A 17,666-nucleotide genomic window follows, 5' to 3' on the forward strand; every position below is an offset into this window, starting at 1 on the left:
TTCTGGGTACAAAAAAAAAAAACAAAGTCAATATAATTTTATTTACAGTAATATTTATTAATAATTTTAATCGACAGAGTATTCCTAGCTGCAGAATTCAATGTCGTCGATATTTAACTACCACTTTTTCTCCTTTATGCTGGTGGAATTCCAAGTTCCTTATTTGTCCATTCCGAGGGTTCTGGATAGGGAAATTCTCCGGTAATATGTTCCGATTCATGCCACAAATGCCAGAGTACCCACCACCACATAGCGGCACCAACCATTTCTGCTCCAATACTTGTAGCCTTCGAGTGTGGTGGTGGAGCTACACGATAGGAAACTACATGGCTTTGGCGAACGGTTTGTGGTGCCACTCTCTTAACAGCATTGCGTACAGCATGCTGCAACAGTGGTTTACACAAAGGCCTTAGTTTTGTGATCATTTGTACCGAGGGATAATGACCAGAAATGAACGATATAACAAAATTCACAAATTTTTTATTTTAGCTCGTGTCGTAACAGATTGCCCTCCGACAGCACAACAGCTGTTGAATTATTGTGAATGGTTTATCTGCATTATTTTTTACAGGGTATTGCCAAAAGCAATAGAATCTAAAAAATGTAATTACTGTGAATCTTCATTAATTTTTTACAGGGCATTGCCAGATTTAAAGTTCAAATGGTAGAAAAAACCGGTTTGAAAAAAAAGGCGTCGTATTGTCTCTGACGTATCCATGAATGGTGTTGCCCTATTCAAAACACACTACCCAATAAACAGGATAAGCATTTTTCATGAAATATTTGAAAATAAATGAAAAAACTCGGTTTATATAAGATGAACTTTTAAATTTTAAAATATGAAATTAGAAGCAACCAATACTATAGAGCTTTTCAACCCAATTTTTGCAGATATATGATAAAAAATATAACGCATTAAGCTATGAAATATAAATTTAAAGATGTGGATGTTAATTCCGGTTCTCTAGATGGTTAAAGGCCAGTATTAAGTTGGTGTATTGCGCTAAATTGGCTATTTACACGATTACTTTTCTTTAATAATTCATTCCACCGAAAATAAAAATTTTCAATTTTTGCATTCCCAAGTTATAATCAAATTTGTAACAAGAGCCGCTACACTCGAACTTAGTACTTAGATGAGAAATCGAAGCTATCAGTTTATATTAGTACTTAGCTGAGAAATCGAAGCTATCAGTTTATATTAAGGCTACCACAGAAATTAAACTGATATCAAACGAATGTTGTCCAAAGGAACATATAACCAAGATATTTCCACACATGGACCAATATAGCCAGCCCACTTTTGAACTTGACTTGTCTACAAAAAAGCGTCACACTCCCTCCCTTTTCAATGCGACTTTTTTTCTTAAAAGTCGATTTTGCTAACATAAAGTTTCATTAGGTCGTTAAAAAATATTTTCCCCCTATTGGTTAAAGGTGATTACTATGTTCGGGGTTTAAAAGTACAAAAATATATATGAAGACGGTTATATTTTTATCACGTCTTGTCAAATAATTGATGGAAACGATCCAAAGAATTGATTGTGAATTATTTTATATTTCTAAATTTATTAATTTAAAAAAGTAAAGCTGGGTTTCAGCTTGAAAACTGAACATATCACAACTATATCACATCCGTCAAAAGTGTTGGGGGCTATATATACATATATATTTTGTCTCAAATACATACATTTAAATATCACTCGATCTGGACAGAATTGGATAGACTTATACAAAATCTATAGACTCAAAATTTAAGTCGGCTAATGCACTAGGGTGGAACACAATGTTAGTAAAAAATATGCGAAGCATTTAAATCTGAAGCATTTTTAAGGAAACTTCGCAAAAGTTTATTTATGATTTATCGCTCGATTTATATGTATTAGAAGTTTAGGAAAATTAGAGTCATTTTTACAACTTTTCGACTAAGCAGTGGCGATTTTACAAGGAAAATGTTGGTATTTTGACCATTTTTGTTGAAATCAGAAAAACATATATATGGGAGCTATATCTAAATCTGAACCGATTTCAACCAAATTTGGCACACATAGCCACAATACTAATTCTACTACCTGTGCAAAATTTCAATTAAATCGGAGTAAAAGATTAGCCACTGTGGTCCTATCAGTGTAAATCGGGCGAACGATATATATGGGAGATATATCTAAATCGATTTCAATAAAATTTGGCACACTTGACTACACTATTAATTGTACTCCTAGTCCAATATTTCAACCAAATTGGGGTAGACTATTCAGTCCATTGTGATACCACATTGGTGGTATCAAATTTCGTTAGAGCTTTAGGAAAATTAGAGTAATTTTTACAACTTTTCGACTAAGCAGTGGCGATTTTACAAGGAAAATGTTGGTATTTTGACCATTTTTGTCGAAATCAGAAAAACATATATATGGGAGCTATATCTAAATCTGAACCGATTTCAACCAAATTTGGCACGCATAGCCACAATGCTAATTCTACTCCCTGTGCAAAATTTCAATTAAATCGGAGTAAAAGATTAGCCACTGTGGACCTATGAGTGTAAATCGGGCGAATGATATATATGGAAGCTATATCTAAATCTGAACCGATTTCAATAAAATTTGGCACACTTGACTATACTACTAATTGTACTCCTAGTGCAAAATTTCAACCAAATTGGGGTAAAACTCTGCCCTCTGGGAGGGACCGTATTAGTCCATATCGGGCAAAAGATATATATGGGAGCTATATCTAAATCTGAACCGATTTCAACCAAATTTGGCACGCATAGCTACAATGCTAATTCTACTCCCTGTACAAAATTTCAACTAAATCGTAGTAAAAAATTGACCTCTGTGGTCATATGAGTGTAAATCGGGCGAAAGCTATATATGGGAGCTATATCTAAATCTGAACCGATTTCAACCAAATTTGGCACGCATAGCCACAATGCTAATTCTACTACCTGTGCAAAATTTCAATTAAATCGGAGTAAAAGATTAGCCACTGTGGTCCTATGAGTGTAAATCGGGCGAACGATATATATGGGAGCTATATCTAACTCTGAAACGATTTCAATAAAATTTGGCACACTTGACTACACTACTAATTGTACTCCTAGTGCAAAATTTCAACCAAAATGGGATAAAACTCTGGCTTCTGGGACCGTATTAGTCCATATCGGGCGAAAGATATATATGTGAGCTATATCTAAATCTGAACCGATTTCAATAAAATTTGGCACACTTGACTATAGCCCTAATTGTTCTTCTTGTGCAAAATTTTAAGCAAATTGGGGTAAAACTCTGACTTCTGGGCCATATAAGTCCATATCGGGCGAAATATATATATAGGAGCTATATCTAAATCTGAACCGATTTCTTCCAAAATCAATAGGGTTCTATTCTGAGCCAAAAAACATACTTGTGCCAAATTTGAAGTCGATTGGACTAAAACTGCGACCTAGACTTTGATTACAAAAATGTGTTCACGGACAGACGGACAGGGCTATATCGACTCAGGAGCCCACCCTGAGCATTTTTGCCAAAGACACCATGTGTCTATCTCGTCTCCTTCTGGGTGTTGCAAAAATATGCACTAACTTATAATACCCTGTTCCACAGTGTGGCGCAGGGTATAATAATAGTTTCACTATGGAAGCCTAATTAGTCGATTTAAAGAGCAAGTCAAATGATGGAGAGAAAAAAATTTCGCTTTTATTTCACAAAATGAGGGAAATACAAATACATTATCTTGGCAATGTGGTACAGTTATAAAAATTCTTACATGCTATCTTATTTATATGAAATTCCTATGTATGTCTAATTTAAGAGAACTAAAGCGCAATTCATAAAGGGTTATCGTTAAATTTATAACCCTAATTTATAATGTCATATTTGGAATTTACAGCGGTTAATCTGTATGTGTTCTAAACAAAATTCGATATTATATCCGATTAATTTTTGGCCCATGCATAATTGTGAAAATGGATTTTTGAAACTGAAAAACATAGGATCTTTTAGTATACCTTACATCACAAATGGGTTACGAGCTATGACTAATAATATGCTTAAGAAAAATTGTTATTCTAGAGTTAATAAAAAAAATGATCTGGACAAAAAGTAACAAAATCTTGCATATAAATATCATACAATTATTTTATTTGTGCATCCTTTGGACTTATGGAATAAATTTTTAGATAGTATTTAGATGGCATGAGAATCAGCAAAGTAATATATTATTGTATTATTTTTTCCACTAAATTAATATAAATGTATTAAGGAATAAACAAAAAGATTTTCAAAAAATAAAAAATTTACAAAGTTTCTATAAAATAAGAAAATATACAAAATTTTTCATAAAGTAGCCAATTAGATTTATATTATCCAAATTCAAAGCCCAATACATCATCCAATCCATAATCGAACAGTTTAAAGTCATCTGAATACACTTCATACAAATGTCGAATGGCACTTATGGGCAAAGGATCGAAATATTTTCGTAAATAAGCACGAGTATTTGAAGGTTTATGTCCTGAAGGGAATGTGACATTTTCAGCACCGGTTAAGTAAAGAGCCAAAGCAGAGTCATCGAAAAGGGTTTCATATTTCCCTGTGAATTAAAAAAGAATATTAAAAAAAAAACAAATACTACGAATGTTTTTTTATACCAACCTATTACATTGTACTTCATTATACAAGGATTACACAATTTCGATATAGGTTCCCAGTGTTCATTGTATGACGATTGATTTTTGAGACTAAGTGAAGGTGTCAGCAGATATTGGACAAATTCACCAAATGATACATCATCACCATATTCCAGTGAATGATTGGTGGGATTCACACGTATTCCCCTCACAATTTGTCGTCCCACTCTTCGTTGAAAGTAACGTGAACTAGGAGCATCACCTTCCAGTTTATTTCGGTATGCTGAGAGAAGTCTTTCGAAGGGATGACGCACAAATATGAAGCGTGTATACTCGGAAAGAACTTGTTGTTTTTCTGTTTCATTGAGACTATTGAATTTTTTAAACATTCCCTCCGAATGGGCCAATGAACCGGGTATCTGCAAAGGGTCTGTTCCATTTTGCCACAGGCCTTTAAGTAACATTAAAACACGTTTCCAATTTGTACATGCAACCTGAAAAAAATGCAAATGATTCCATTACTAAATGAATATTAAAAGCAGAAGTGCAGTGCTATTGAGTTTTGCAAATGCATCTCTCACGAATAAATAAACAATTTGAGAATTTTGTTTATAATAATTTCGTTTGATTTGTTAAACATTTTCTTGACTATGTTTATAATTTGTTGGCAAGAGTGTTTTTTTTAATAGACCAAAGTCATAACTGTAGTGAATAATAGCAAATACCAATGATAAATTTAAATTTCATAGAACTACACTTTTAAAAAAGTACACCCAGAAAAAAGGGGCTCTAATATGAAATTTTCTTAAACAACAGAAAAAAAATTAATTATTTTCAAAAAAAAATTTCTTCAATTTGACAAAAAGTATTAACTTATTTGTAACATGTTGGAATTAGAAAACTACTTTAGTTAAAATTTTCTAAAATAAACCTACATTTTCTTCCACGGTGGGTTCACTTTTTTTGGGTGTAGGTGTTTAGTTTTTTTTTATAATGGACATATTTTCTATGATTATAGGGCGGAATTAAGATCAAATTATAATAAATTTTGCAAAAACTTATTTTTATATTTATAGTTTTATTCAGGGCTGTGGAGCCGGAGTCGGAGTCTGAAGATTTTGCTGGAGTCGGAGTCGGAGTCGTAAAAATTTTGCTCGACTCCGGCTAAACCAAATTTTTTAAAACACTTCACATTTTTGTAACTAAGCAAGTTTTTACGCAAATTAGTTTCCATTGCGTTATTCATTCGATCAATGTACAGCATGATTGTAAATGAAAATCAACTTCCAATTACGGCTATCTTTTGATGTTTCCTAGAATGTTAGACTAACAGATGGGCTGGATCGATCCATTTTAATGCCCGAAATTATTTTTTTTTAATTTTATTTTAAGGCCATATACATATGTGGAATATTGACAGAACATTTTTTCAAAGTTGTTTTTTATAGAAAATTTTGTCAAAATGTTATTTCTATAAAAAGTTTTGTCAAAATTTTATTTCTATAGCAAATTTTGTCAAAATTTTATTTCTATAAAAGATATATTCAAAATTTTATTACTATAGAAATATTTTTTTTCTATAGAAAATTTAGTCAAAATTTTATTTCTATAGAAAATTGAGTCAAAATTTTGTTTCTATAGAATATTTTGCAAAATTTTATTTCTATAGAAAATTTTGCACAAGTTTGTTTTTTTTTTAAATTTTATTTCTATTATTATTTCTATTGATATTTTATTTCTATAATTAAGTCAAAATTTTATTTCTATAGAAAATTTTGCCAAAATTTTATAGTAATAAATTTTTTTATTAGAAAATTTTGTCAAAATTTAATTTCTATAGAAAATTTAGTCAAAATTTTGTTTCTGTAGAATATTTTGCAGAATTTTATTTACTACACAGAAATTTTTCTAAAATTGTATTTTTATTGATAATTTTTTCAAAATTTTATTTCTATAAGAAAAAATTGTCAAATTTTATTTCTATAGCAAATTTTCTCAAATTTTTTTTTCTTACTGATGCTCACTGCTATAAAAAATGTATTCGAAATTTTATTACTATAGAAATATTTTTTTCTATATAAAATTTAGTCAAAATTTTATTTCTATAGAAAATTTAGTCAAAATGTTGTTTCTATAGAATATGTTATTTTGCAAATTTTTATTTCTATAGAAAATTTTGCAAAATTTTGTTTGCTACACATTTTTTTTAAATTGTATTTCTATTGATAACTTTTATTTCTATAAAATTTTTTCCCGAATTTTATTTCTATAAAAATTTTATTCAAAATTTTATTTCTATATATTTGGTCAAAATTTGTTTTCTATAAAAAATTTTGCCAAAATTTTATTTCTATAGAAAATTTAGTCAAAACTTTGTTTCTGTAGAAAATTTTGCAAAATTTTATTTACTAGACAAAAATTTTTCCAAAATTGTTGCTCACTGATACTCACTGCTAAGTCGAAAACTTGTAGAAATGACTCAAATTTTCAAATGATTTTCAATGAATGAATCATAAATGCATTTTTGCGAAATTGTCTAAACAATTATAAATATTTCCCAAATATTGCACGAGATTTTGTAGAAGTCTGATTTGAGATTGTATCAAAATGTAGATCTAAATTCAAAGTTGTGCAGAGTATATTATAATCGGCCCGCCCGACTTTAGACTTTCCTTGCATATTTATTTTTTGTTAAAATTGTGTTACGTCCCATAACGTTAGATTTAAATTTTAAGTACATAGATTTTGTAGAAGTATATACAATTTTGTCTAAATCGATTCAGATTCAAATTCATGCATATGAGAATATAAACCTTTATATAGCTCGCAACAAATTTAAAGGATTTGAGATTGTATCAATAATTTTGGTCCACAAATACATATACTGTTGGTATCTTCTCATATTATGATGGGTATTTATAGCATTATTTTATTTATTAAACATTGTCTTAAATTTGAAATATAGAGTTTAATTGGCATCTAATGTGAAATTAAGACCTTTTTTTGCACACATAAATAAATACGATACTTTATATCGATCCACTTACGGTACCCCCACAATAGAACTACAAATTAGTGGTATTAAAATGAGATTTAGTTATATTACCCGGAGTCGACTCCGGAGTCGGAGTCGAGCCGATGAAAAATGCTGGAGTCGGAGTCGAGCAAAATTGGCTCGACTCAACAGCCCTGGTTTTATTCTGCTTTTACAGATTTATTTTAACGGCTAAACTCGAATTTAATACCACCCTTCTTCCCTTATCACAAAAGTTAACAAAAACATATATGCAAAAGTGAATTTCGTCGTAAAAGTACCCTTGGTGTAATATACAGAGAACGAGGGAGAATACATTTTTTGTCAATATACAAATTGTTTTTTTTTTTTTTTATATATATTATTTATTTGTGCATATTATATGCGGGTATCATATAGGGCACTATTAAGTCGCTTTCGCACATTTTCCTTTACCAATTATTGGCAATTTACGTGCCACTACCATCGTGTGTAAAACAAATCTAAGACTATTTTCCATGACGAATATCTCGGTCGTTGTGTGATAAGGGAACCTCACAAAATGATTTCTTTGCAGTAAATTCTTTAGAAATTAAAATTGATATGTTTATGAATATGACAGGGAATTCATGATTAATGTATGACAAATTGAGCATAATGTGCAGGTGTTTCAGAAGTACCGACATGAATTGTTAACTTTGCTCAGAAATTGTATGTCTAATCATATGAACTGGGGAAGTTTAAATCGATACATTAAATTAATAAAAATTACAAAAAAATTTGCCTTTTACAAAAATACAAATGGGACTTTTACAAAAATACAAATAAATAATAATTCATATTCTTAATTTATAAATTAGTGTCTAAAAAAATTGGATAGGATTAGGCAAGAAATTTCCCTTAAAAAATAATCTACCAAAATTTAAAAAAAAATTTAAAAATCTAAAAATATGCCAATTATAAAAAATAAAATTTTAAGTTTTTGATCAAATTTTAGTGGATGATGTAGAAAAAAATTCTTACAAAGAAACCCTTGAATTATGAATTTTAGTTTGGACCAAAAATACAAATAAATAATAATTCATTTTCTTAATTTATAAATTAGTGTCTACAAAATAGGATAGGATTAGGGCAAGAAATTTCCCTTAAAAAATAATCTACCAAAATTTTAAAAAATTTTAAAAATCTAAAAATCTGCCAAATATAAAAAATCAAATTTTAAGTTTTTGATCAAATTTTAGTGGATGGTATAGAAATTCTTAGAAAGAAACCTTTGAATTATGAATTTTAGTTTGGACCAAAAGGGAAAATTACAACTCCCACCAAAAAGGGTAGTTACTATTGAAATGTACTATGATAGTCTGTGTCAAAGGACAGTAAAAATGACCTAACAAGAAAATTAGGACTTTTGAATATATTGATTAACCCCCCATATTAAAGGTCTAAAGTTAACGTAAACTTTAGACCTCTTGTTACTACATAAATTTCTTCCATAAATTGTTATGAATACGGGCATAAACATTTCTATCAAAGGCGTCCTCATAAAACATTTTGGAAATAAAGGCTACCAGCAGCAGCAGCCCACAGCAGTTCACATATGCAAAACTTAAGCGTGATTTTTCTTCGCTGTCAGAAATTTGTGGAAGGTTACGTTTACTGCACCATCGAGTAGGACTTAGTAATTTTGGCTTGGAGTCTCCTATATATAAGTCTATTCTCTAGTTTACTTTTTCCGTTAATATTTTTATGAATATTCCTGAGAATTAAATCTTCTTCAAACATATTTTGGAATATCATCGAATTCGCTGCCCAGCTGACGCGACTGAAGTATTTTGAGTTTGCTACTTTTTTTTTACTTTTTCTACATTTACGACGCGAATGTGACGTTTTCGACGTTTACAATTTTGCGACAGTCGCAAAACCTAAAAAAATTTTGATACAGACCATCTCTGATGTAACAGGTTGGGTGATAAATCCCCGGTCTAACAAAGAAAAACACATTTTTTTTTGTCAAAATTCGTTTTTATTATTCAACATAGTTCCCTTCAAGAGTGATACAACGATTATAACGACCTTCCAATTTTTTGATACCATTTTGGTAGTACTCCTTCGGTTTTGCCTCAAAATAGGCCTCAGTTTCGGCGATCACCTCATCATTGCAGCCAAATTTTTTCCCTGCGTGCATCCTTTTGAGGTTTGAGAACAAGAAAAAGTCGCTGGGGACCAGATCTGGAGAATACGGTGGGTGGGGAAGCAATTCGAAGCCCAATTCATGAGTTTTTGCCATCGTTCTCAATGACATGTGGCACTGTGCGTTGTCTTGGTGGAACAACACTTTTCATCCATTGTCACATATCGACGGTAAAACTCGGGTGTATTACGAGTTAACAGCTGCAAACCCCGCTCAGAATCATCAACACGTTGTTGTTTTTGGTCAAATATGAGCCCGCGCGGCACCTATTTTGCACAGAACTTCCGCATATCTAAACATTGATGAATGATATGACCAACACGTTCCTTTGATATCTTTAAGGCCTCTGCTATCTCGATCAACTTCATTTTACGGTCATTCAAAATCATTTTGTGGATTTTTTTGATGTTTTCGTCGGTAACCACCTCTTTCGGGCGTCCACTGCGTTCACCGTCCTCCGTGCTCATTTCACCACGCTTGAATTTTGCATACCAATCAATTATTGTTGATTTCCCTGGGGCAGAGTCCGGAAACCCATTATCAAGCCAAGTTTTTGCTTCCACCGTATTTTTTCCCTTCAGAAAACAGTATTTTATCAAAACACGACATTCCTTTTTTTTTCCATTTTTTTTTTCACAATAACAGACCGGGGACTTATCAGCCAACCTGTTAAATGGGTGATGTGTTTTCCACCGCATGTTAATGACGATGATGATGCCATTTTATTAGAATCAATCAACACACTCTACACTCTCGGGGTGCTGTCTCAAGGAAACCGGTATTAAAATACATAGACAGCCACACGTTTCACTTAAAAATCTCAGAGTTTCGGATGCAAGTGCAATTTTCATATCTCGTCTGAGGTTCATTAAGATAGTTTCAATGGAAAACTGAGCTATGATTAGCTTTCACCCGTCTGTGCAATTACTTCCGTAATCATCCAAAAGTATGTGTGTTGTAAAGGGTGATTCTTTTGAGGTTAGGATTTTCATGCATTAGTATTTGACAGATCACGTGGGATTTCAGACATGGTGTCAAAGAGAAAGATGCTCAGTATGCTTTGACATTTCATCATGAATAGACTTACTAACGAGCCACAACGTCGAATTTTCAGTGAATGGGCCCTAGAAAAGTTGGCAGAAAATCCGCTTTTTTATCGACAAATTTTGTTCAGCGATGAGGCTCATTTCTGGTTGAATGGCTACGTAAATAAGCAAAATTGCCGCATTTGGAGTGAAGAGCAACCTGAAGCCGTTCAAGAACTGCCCATGCATCCCGAAAAATGCACTGTTTGGTGTGGTTTGTACGCTGGTGGAATCATTGGACCGTATTTTTTCAAAGATGCTGTTGGACGCAACGTTACGGTGAATGGCGATCGCTATCGTTCGATGCTAACAAACTTTTTGTTGCCAAAAATGGAAGAACTGAACTTGGTTGACATGTGGTTTCAACAAGATGGCGCTACATGCCACACAGCTCGCGATTCTATGGCCATTTTGAGGGAAAACTTCGGAGAACAATTCATCTCAAGAAATGGACCGGTAAGTTGGCCACCAAGGTCATGCGATTTGACGCCTTTAGACTATTTTTTGTGGGGCTACGTCAAGTCTAAAGTCTACAGAAATAAGCCAGCAACTATTCCAGCTTTGGAAGACAACATTTCCGAAGAAATTCGGGCTATTCCGGCCGAAATGCTCGAAAAAGTTGTCCAAAATTGGACTTTCCGAATGGACCACCTAAGACGCAGCCGCGGTCAACATTTAAATGAAATTATCTTCAAAAAGTAAATGTCATGGACCAATCTAACGTTTCAAATAAAGAACCGATGAGATTTTGCAAAATTTATGCGTTTTTTTTAAAAAAAAAGTTATCAAGCTCTTAACAAATCACCCTTTATTAGATACAACACAGATTTAGAATTGAATGGCAATATAGAAAAAGAAAATATTTTCCTCTGATTGACATACAAAAATGTCTTCTATACCATAATGGGTTTGCAAGGAAAAACAAGCATAGCCAAAAAAAAGAAAGTGTTCTATTTCTTTGATTTTACTCTAATAAATTTGGTATGGATTCCGAGGAGAATTTAAGTAAGGATACTTTTAAGACAAATTTCTCCCTTAAATTTGAGTCTTGCATAGTCGATTCTAGGAAAAAAATTTTATGTTGTTGGTCTTTTCAGCATTTTTCTTCATGTGCTATCAATGTACTTTAAAAACGTGTTAATGACAACTTACATTTCAAAATTCAGACTTGACTTCAAGTATAAAATTATTTTATGTTTCAACTAAAGAAGTCTTTATTTCATTATAGCATTTCTCTACACGCAAAGAAAAACAAAACGTTTGGAAAACGTGTACCGAAAACGTTTTTCTTCGAAAAGTATACACTTTTATCAACAAAAAATTCGTTTGTTACAAAATGTTTATTTTTTTTAATAAAAAAAGGTATTTTTGAACCAACAACACAGTCCATTTCGTTTATATCAAACACTGTTCTTTTATGAATTTAGGTTTTTAATAATTTTTAATAGTAGAATGTAATGTTGAACATTTTTGTCGGAATCTTCCGACCATATCTGGAATATATGTAAAAACAAAAACTTTGGTCGAAGCAGGGATCGAACCCACGACCCTTGGCATGCAAGTCGGACGTAGCATGTATTTTTCTGTTAAATAAACTTTGTTTAATCGGCTCGTGGGCGCCGCAAGCTATGCTATATAAATATAACTTATATGGGTAATTGTCTATTGATGACAATAACGGCTACATAGCTCAGTGGATAGTGTGTTGGCTTACAAATTGCATGGTCCGCGGTTCGATTCTCCGTCCAGGCGAGTAGTAAAAAAAATTTTAAAAATTTATAAAATCGTATAATTTCTTCTACATTGTTTGTATTACAGAAAAAGGTGCTAAGAACTAAAAAACTTCGTGGAAGTGAGAAAAATGTGAGGGAAAATGCAATAAGCCAGACAAATTTGTTTTGAGTTAGTCTTTATGAAATTGTTTTTACATCCTGGAAAAGAATAAAAGCTTATCACAAAAAGTATATACTTTTCTTCCAAATACACTTCCTTACAGCGAAAAGCAAATGAGAAACGAACTTTGTTTGTCTAAAATTTCGTTTGGGAGGAAAGAATTATTTTTGCGTGTACTACAAAGATTTTTTTCTTTGTCTAAAAGTCAATAAACCATTCAATGAAGTCGGTTTGTTCTTATTGTTAAGTGATTGTACATAAAAATGGGTATCTTTACATGCAAGAAAATTTTGTTCGGCTAAGGTCAACTTGGCTTTAATAATTCTGAAATATTATTCAAAATTAATGAAATTGTCTTTAAATTTGTTGGTTTTTTATATTGACTGCAAGGCGAAAAACGTTTTAAAAATAGGAGATGTTTTTCAAAAATTTATTTCAAAGAAGACATTTATTTCAAAGAAGTTTTTAGTTGAAACATAGCATAATTTCTAGTTATAATCGAGTCTGATTTTGGACATTTAAGTTGTCGTTAACACGTCTTTGAATGAGGCATATGACGAAAAAGTTGAAAAAATAAATAAAGTAAAATGTATTTCTTAGAATCAAGTACGCGAAACTCAAATTTAAAAGACAATTGTGTTTTAAATGTATCCTTACTTCAATTCTCCGCTTCTTTGGCTAGCAATCAATACCAAAATCATTAGTGTACACCCAGAAAAAAAGTGATCTCACCATGAAAAAATATGTATACGTTAATATCAGAAAATTTTAACTAAAATATTTTAGTAATTGCAACATAATACAAATTAGTTAATAATTTTTGTCAAATTAAAGAAAAAATATTAAAAATGTTTTTTCTGTTAGCTGATGAAATTTCATATTTCGGAAGAAAAAATTGGAATTAAAAATTATTAAAATGTCTTTAGAGCTATATATAAAAAAGGGTGATACGGTCAAAATTTGGTCAATATAAACTTGACGTATTTCTTTCAATTTTGGATTTAAAAAACCTGAACACCCCTCATTTTGAAAGTGTGTGTGTGTACACGGATGAAAAAGACTGTTTTTCATATGTTTGGCTATAAACATTATATATTTGGAACACAAATTTTTAAACACAATATTTTTGAGTGCAAGCATATAATGTTCATAAACTAGCATAACATGTTTGGGACATATATGTTAATATGTTAGAACATATTATGTTTGGGACATAAAATGTTTGTAAATATAATACGCTTGGATGCAAACATATATTAATTTAGAAATAGCCTATAAACATATATGTGTTTAGTAGCTTGGAGCGCTATTTAACAGGGAGCGATATTGAATTAAGTTGGTGGTTGTTGCTTGTTATTACAAAATTAACATTTTATTTTTCCTTTGGCAATTGATCAGCTACTTCTTTGATCCTTACAAACTGTGTGGTCCGCTGTTTGAATCCCCGTCCGGCAAAAGGTAAAATTAAAATAAAAAAAAATCATACAATTGAATAATTTCTTCTACAATGTTTGTATTACAGAAAAAGGTGCTAAGAACTAAAAAATCTCGTGGAAGTGAGAAAGATGTGGGGGAATATACAATTGGGCAGAAACAAAATTTTGAGCATTCAGGTCGAAAACCTATGTTGTTAGCACCTATATTACCTGTTTATTTTCATAATTCATTATGATTGTAAATATATAAATAAATAAATAAAATTGTGAGCACAATATTGTTTGGGAGAATTTTTTTTAAGCATATAATATTTTTGGGTGCAAAATGCTTCCAAACATATTATATGTTCCTATAATAACATATTGTTGTTTTGGAAGACAACATTATTGAATTTGGATGCAAAAATACAAAATGTTTGGAACTTAGACTACCCAAACATATATTGTTTAGACCAATATGCTTTCAAACATATTATATATTGGAAGAGATCAAACATATAAATGTTTGGGCAATACCCAAAAATGTATATGCTTGAAGCAAAATATGTTTGGGAGTATATGTTACAGAAGCGATTTTTTGTTAGCGTGTAGAATGTTGCTCCTATTTTGATTTTGGAATTCACTCTTCAGTTGGCAAAATTTCGTCCAAGCAAGAAGAGCAGCGTATCAAAGCTGGCACGCAAAGCTGGCTAAATCGCTAAAAGTTGCCAAATCAACCGTTACAAATGTAATTAAAATGTTTGGGGAACGTTTGTCGACAGCCAGGAAGTCTGGATCGGGGGGAAATCGAAAACCGGAAGCCGCTGAGACGACAAAGAGAGTTGCCGGTAGTTTCAAGCGAAACCCTAACCTCTCTCTCCGAGATGCCGCAAATAAGCTGGGTGTATCGTCTACAACCGTGCATCGAGCCAAAAAACGAGCCGGACTATCGACTTACAAGAAGGTAGTGACTCCAAATCGCGATGATAAACAAAATACGACGGCCAAAGCGCGATCCCAGAGGCTGTACACGACGATGCTGACGAAGTTTGACTGCGTGGTAATGGACGACTAAACCTACGTCAAAGCCGACTACAAGCAGCTTCCGGGACAGGAGTTTTATACGGCAAAAGGAAGGGGAAAGGTAGCAGATATTTTCAAGCACATAAAACTGTCAAAGTTCGCAAAGAAATATCTGGTTTGGCAAGCCATCTGTACCTGTGGCTTGGAAAGCAGCATTTTCATAGCTTCCGGGACTGTCAACCAAGAAATTTACGTGAAAGAGTGTTTGAATACACGTCTGCTGCCTTTCCTGAAGAAACACGGTTGTTCCGTACTGTTTTGGCCGGATTTGGCATCTTGCCATTACGGTAAAAAGGCCATGGAGTGGTACGCCGCCAAGAACGTGCAGGTGGTTCCCAAGGACAAGAACTCTCCCAACACGCCAGAGCTCCGCCCAATTGAGAAATACTGGGCTATTGTCAAGCGGAACCTAAAGAAGACCAAAAAACTGCTAAGGACGAGCAGCAGTTCAAGGCAAACTGGCTTTCTGCGGCGAAGAAGGTGGACAAGGTGGCTGTACAAAATCTGATGGTAGGTGTCAAGCGTGAGGCCCGGCAATTCGGATTTGGAAAAGCGAAAGCCTAACTGAATATTTTTCCTGAATTTTATACTAATTGAACTTGAAAAAGAAATTTAATGTGATTTTTTAAATAAACGATTTCACCGATTTACACGCGTCTTCCCTTGACCAAATTTTGACCGTATCAGCCTTTAATGAAGTTCTAGACAGACACAATTAAAGTAAAATTTACTCATTTGAGAAACTCATGAATTCAATTTCAGCAAACTTCACTCATTTTAGGAAAATATGAATTATTTTCATATTTAGTAAAATTGTGTACTTCATTTGTATAAAGCTTTTTTTTCTCATTTGTTGTAATTTTAAGTAAGCAAAAAATAATTAAAATAAGAAAAATTTTCTCACATTTGGCAAAATTGGACTAAAGTCAAAAAATTTTCGTTGTCTTTCTACTGGGGGTAAAGACAAAATCTTTGGAGCCGGAAATGTATTTTTTCAGTGCATGCTTGACTATATGTAAATTCATTCGATTTACTTCTTCAGCGCCACCGTGGTGCAATGGTTAGCATGACCGCCTAGCATACACAAGGTCGTAGGTTCGATTCCTGCTTCGACCGAACACCAAAAACTTTTTCAGCGGTGGATTATCCCACCTCAGTAATGCTGGTGACATATCTGAGGGTTTCAAAGCTTCTCTAGTGGTTTCACTGCAATTCGGACTCGGTTATAAAAAGGAGGTCCCTTGTCATTGAGCTTAACATGGAATCGGGCAGCACTCAGTGATAAGAGAAGTTCACCAATGTGGTATCACAATGGACTGAATTGTCTAAGTGAGCCTGATACATCGGGCTGCCACCTAACCTAACCTATTGGTTTGAAACTTTCATTTTGGAGATTTTTTGCTGGAGATTGTCAATATCATTTAAGTTTTCGGTATTTAGTATATTCGGTGCTCGAAATACACACATTTAATCGGAATTTCATGACGATAGCATATAATAAATTTTATGGTATTTCCGCTCAACATGTTAATGTGTTAGTGTAATTGGTATAATAAAGCTCACACATTTGTCGTAAAACTGATTGATGTAATCTCTGCAATTTGATATGTGCAATTACATTTCGCCAAAGTGTGTGTAATGACGCACTTGGTAATTAAATATATTATTTTTTTCTCTTGCTCACAACATCTCTAGCCACAATAATGAATATGTATATATTTTTATAATAATTTTGAATTTTTTGCACTAAATTGTTGGTCAAGCAGAGGATCCCTTTATTAAAATAAAACGTGTTGACGATGAATAAAAATTAACGCTAAATATAAATGGCCAACTTGTTGAATAAAACAGGAAATCATTTCAATTGTTTCGAAATCATTTCAATTTTATCGGTTTGCTTACACTGTTTTTTTGGAACATATAGCACATTATGCTACACTGAAAAAGAATAACGAGGTCACAGGATTTTCTCTTCTTTTAAATAATTTGGGCATTGATTCCTAAAGGCACATTGCTGTAAAGACACTTTAAGATGGTTAATTTTTTCGAATTTTAAAATATACTATCACAAAATAAAATTTAGCATCATGAAATCAAAAATAGTTTTGCATGCGTATTATCTTGAACACGAATTTAAGTATAACATTTTCTAGGCCTTTATTAAATTATTTTCACATTTGAAATTAACACCCCAAATGAAAAAAAGATTGGTTCTTTCCAAAGATTTTGTCTATATATGAGATTTTGTCAATTAATTTAAAGTTTAATTATTAGCTGAAATCTCTGTGATATTTTATTTCAATAGAATATATGAGCTTCTGCTAAAACTTAATTAGCTTTTTTAATAGCCAATAAA

The 17,666-nt window shown here is 32.3% G+C and overlaps 2 protein-coding genes across 2 annotated transcripts in view; both read right to left on the reverse strand.

Moving 5' to 3' along the window:
* Positions 1-33: 33 nt before the first annotated feature.
* On the reverse strand, positions 34-542 carry LOC142227265 (NADH dehydrogenase [ubiquinone] 1 beta subcomplex subunit 2, mitochondrial-like). The gene has a single exon (XM_075297708.1). It carries the CDS (start codon positions 423-425, stop codon positions 135-137), a length of 291 nt encoding a protein of 96 aa, XP_075153823.1. The 5' UTR covers positions 426-542; the 3' UTR covers positions 34-134.
* A 3,131-nt stretch (positions 543-3,673) lies between these two features.
* Positions 3,674-17,666, reverse strand: part of LOC142227266 (carbohydrate sulfotransferase 11) — a 39,471-nt gene continuing 25,478 nt past the window's right edge. The window contains exons 2-3 of the mRNA XM_075297709.1: positions 4,656-5,124; positions 3,674-4,593 (exon numbers count right to left, since the gene is read on the reverse strand). Coding sequence (XP_075153824.1) covers positions 4,364-4,593; positions 4,656-5,124 — 699 coding nt within the window. The 3' untranslated portion in view covers positions 3,674-4,363. The remainder of the gene's footprint in view (positions 4,594-4,655; positions 5,125-17,666) is intronic.

The sequence above is a fragment of the Haematobia irritans genome, chromosome 2 (genome assembly GCF_050003625.1).
Source record: "Haematobia irritans isolate KBUSLIRL chromosome 2, ASM5000362v1, whole genome shotgun sequence".
Classification (NCBI taxonomy): Eukaryota; Metazoa; Arthropoda; class Insecta; order Diptera; family Muscidae; genus Haematobia; species Haematobia irritans.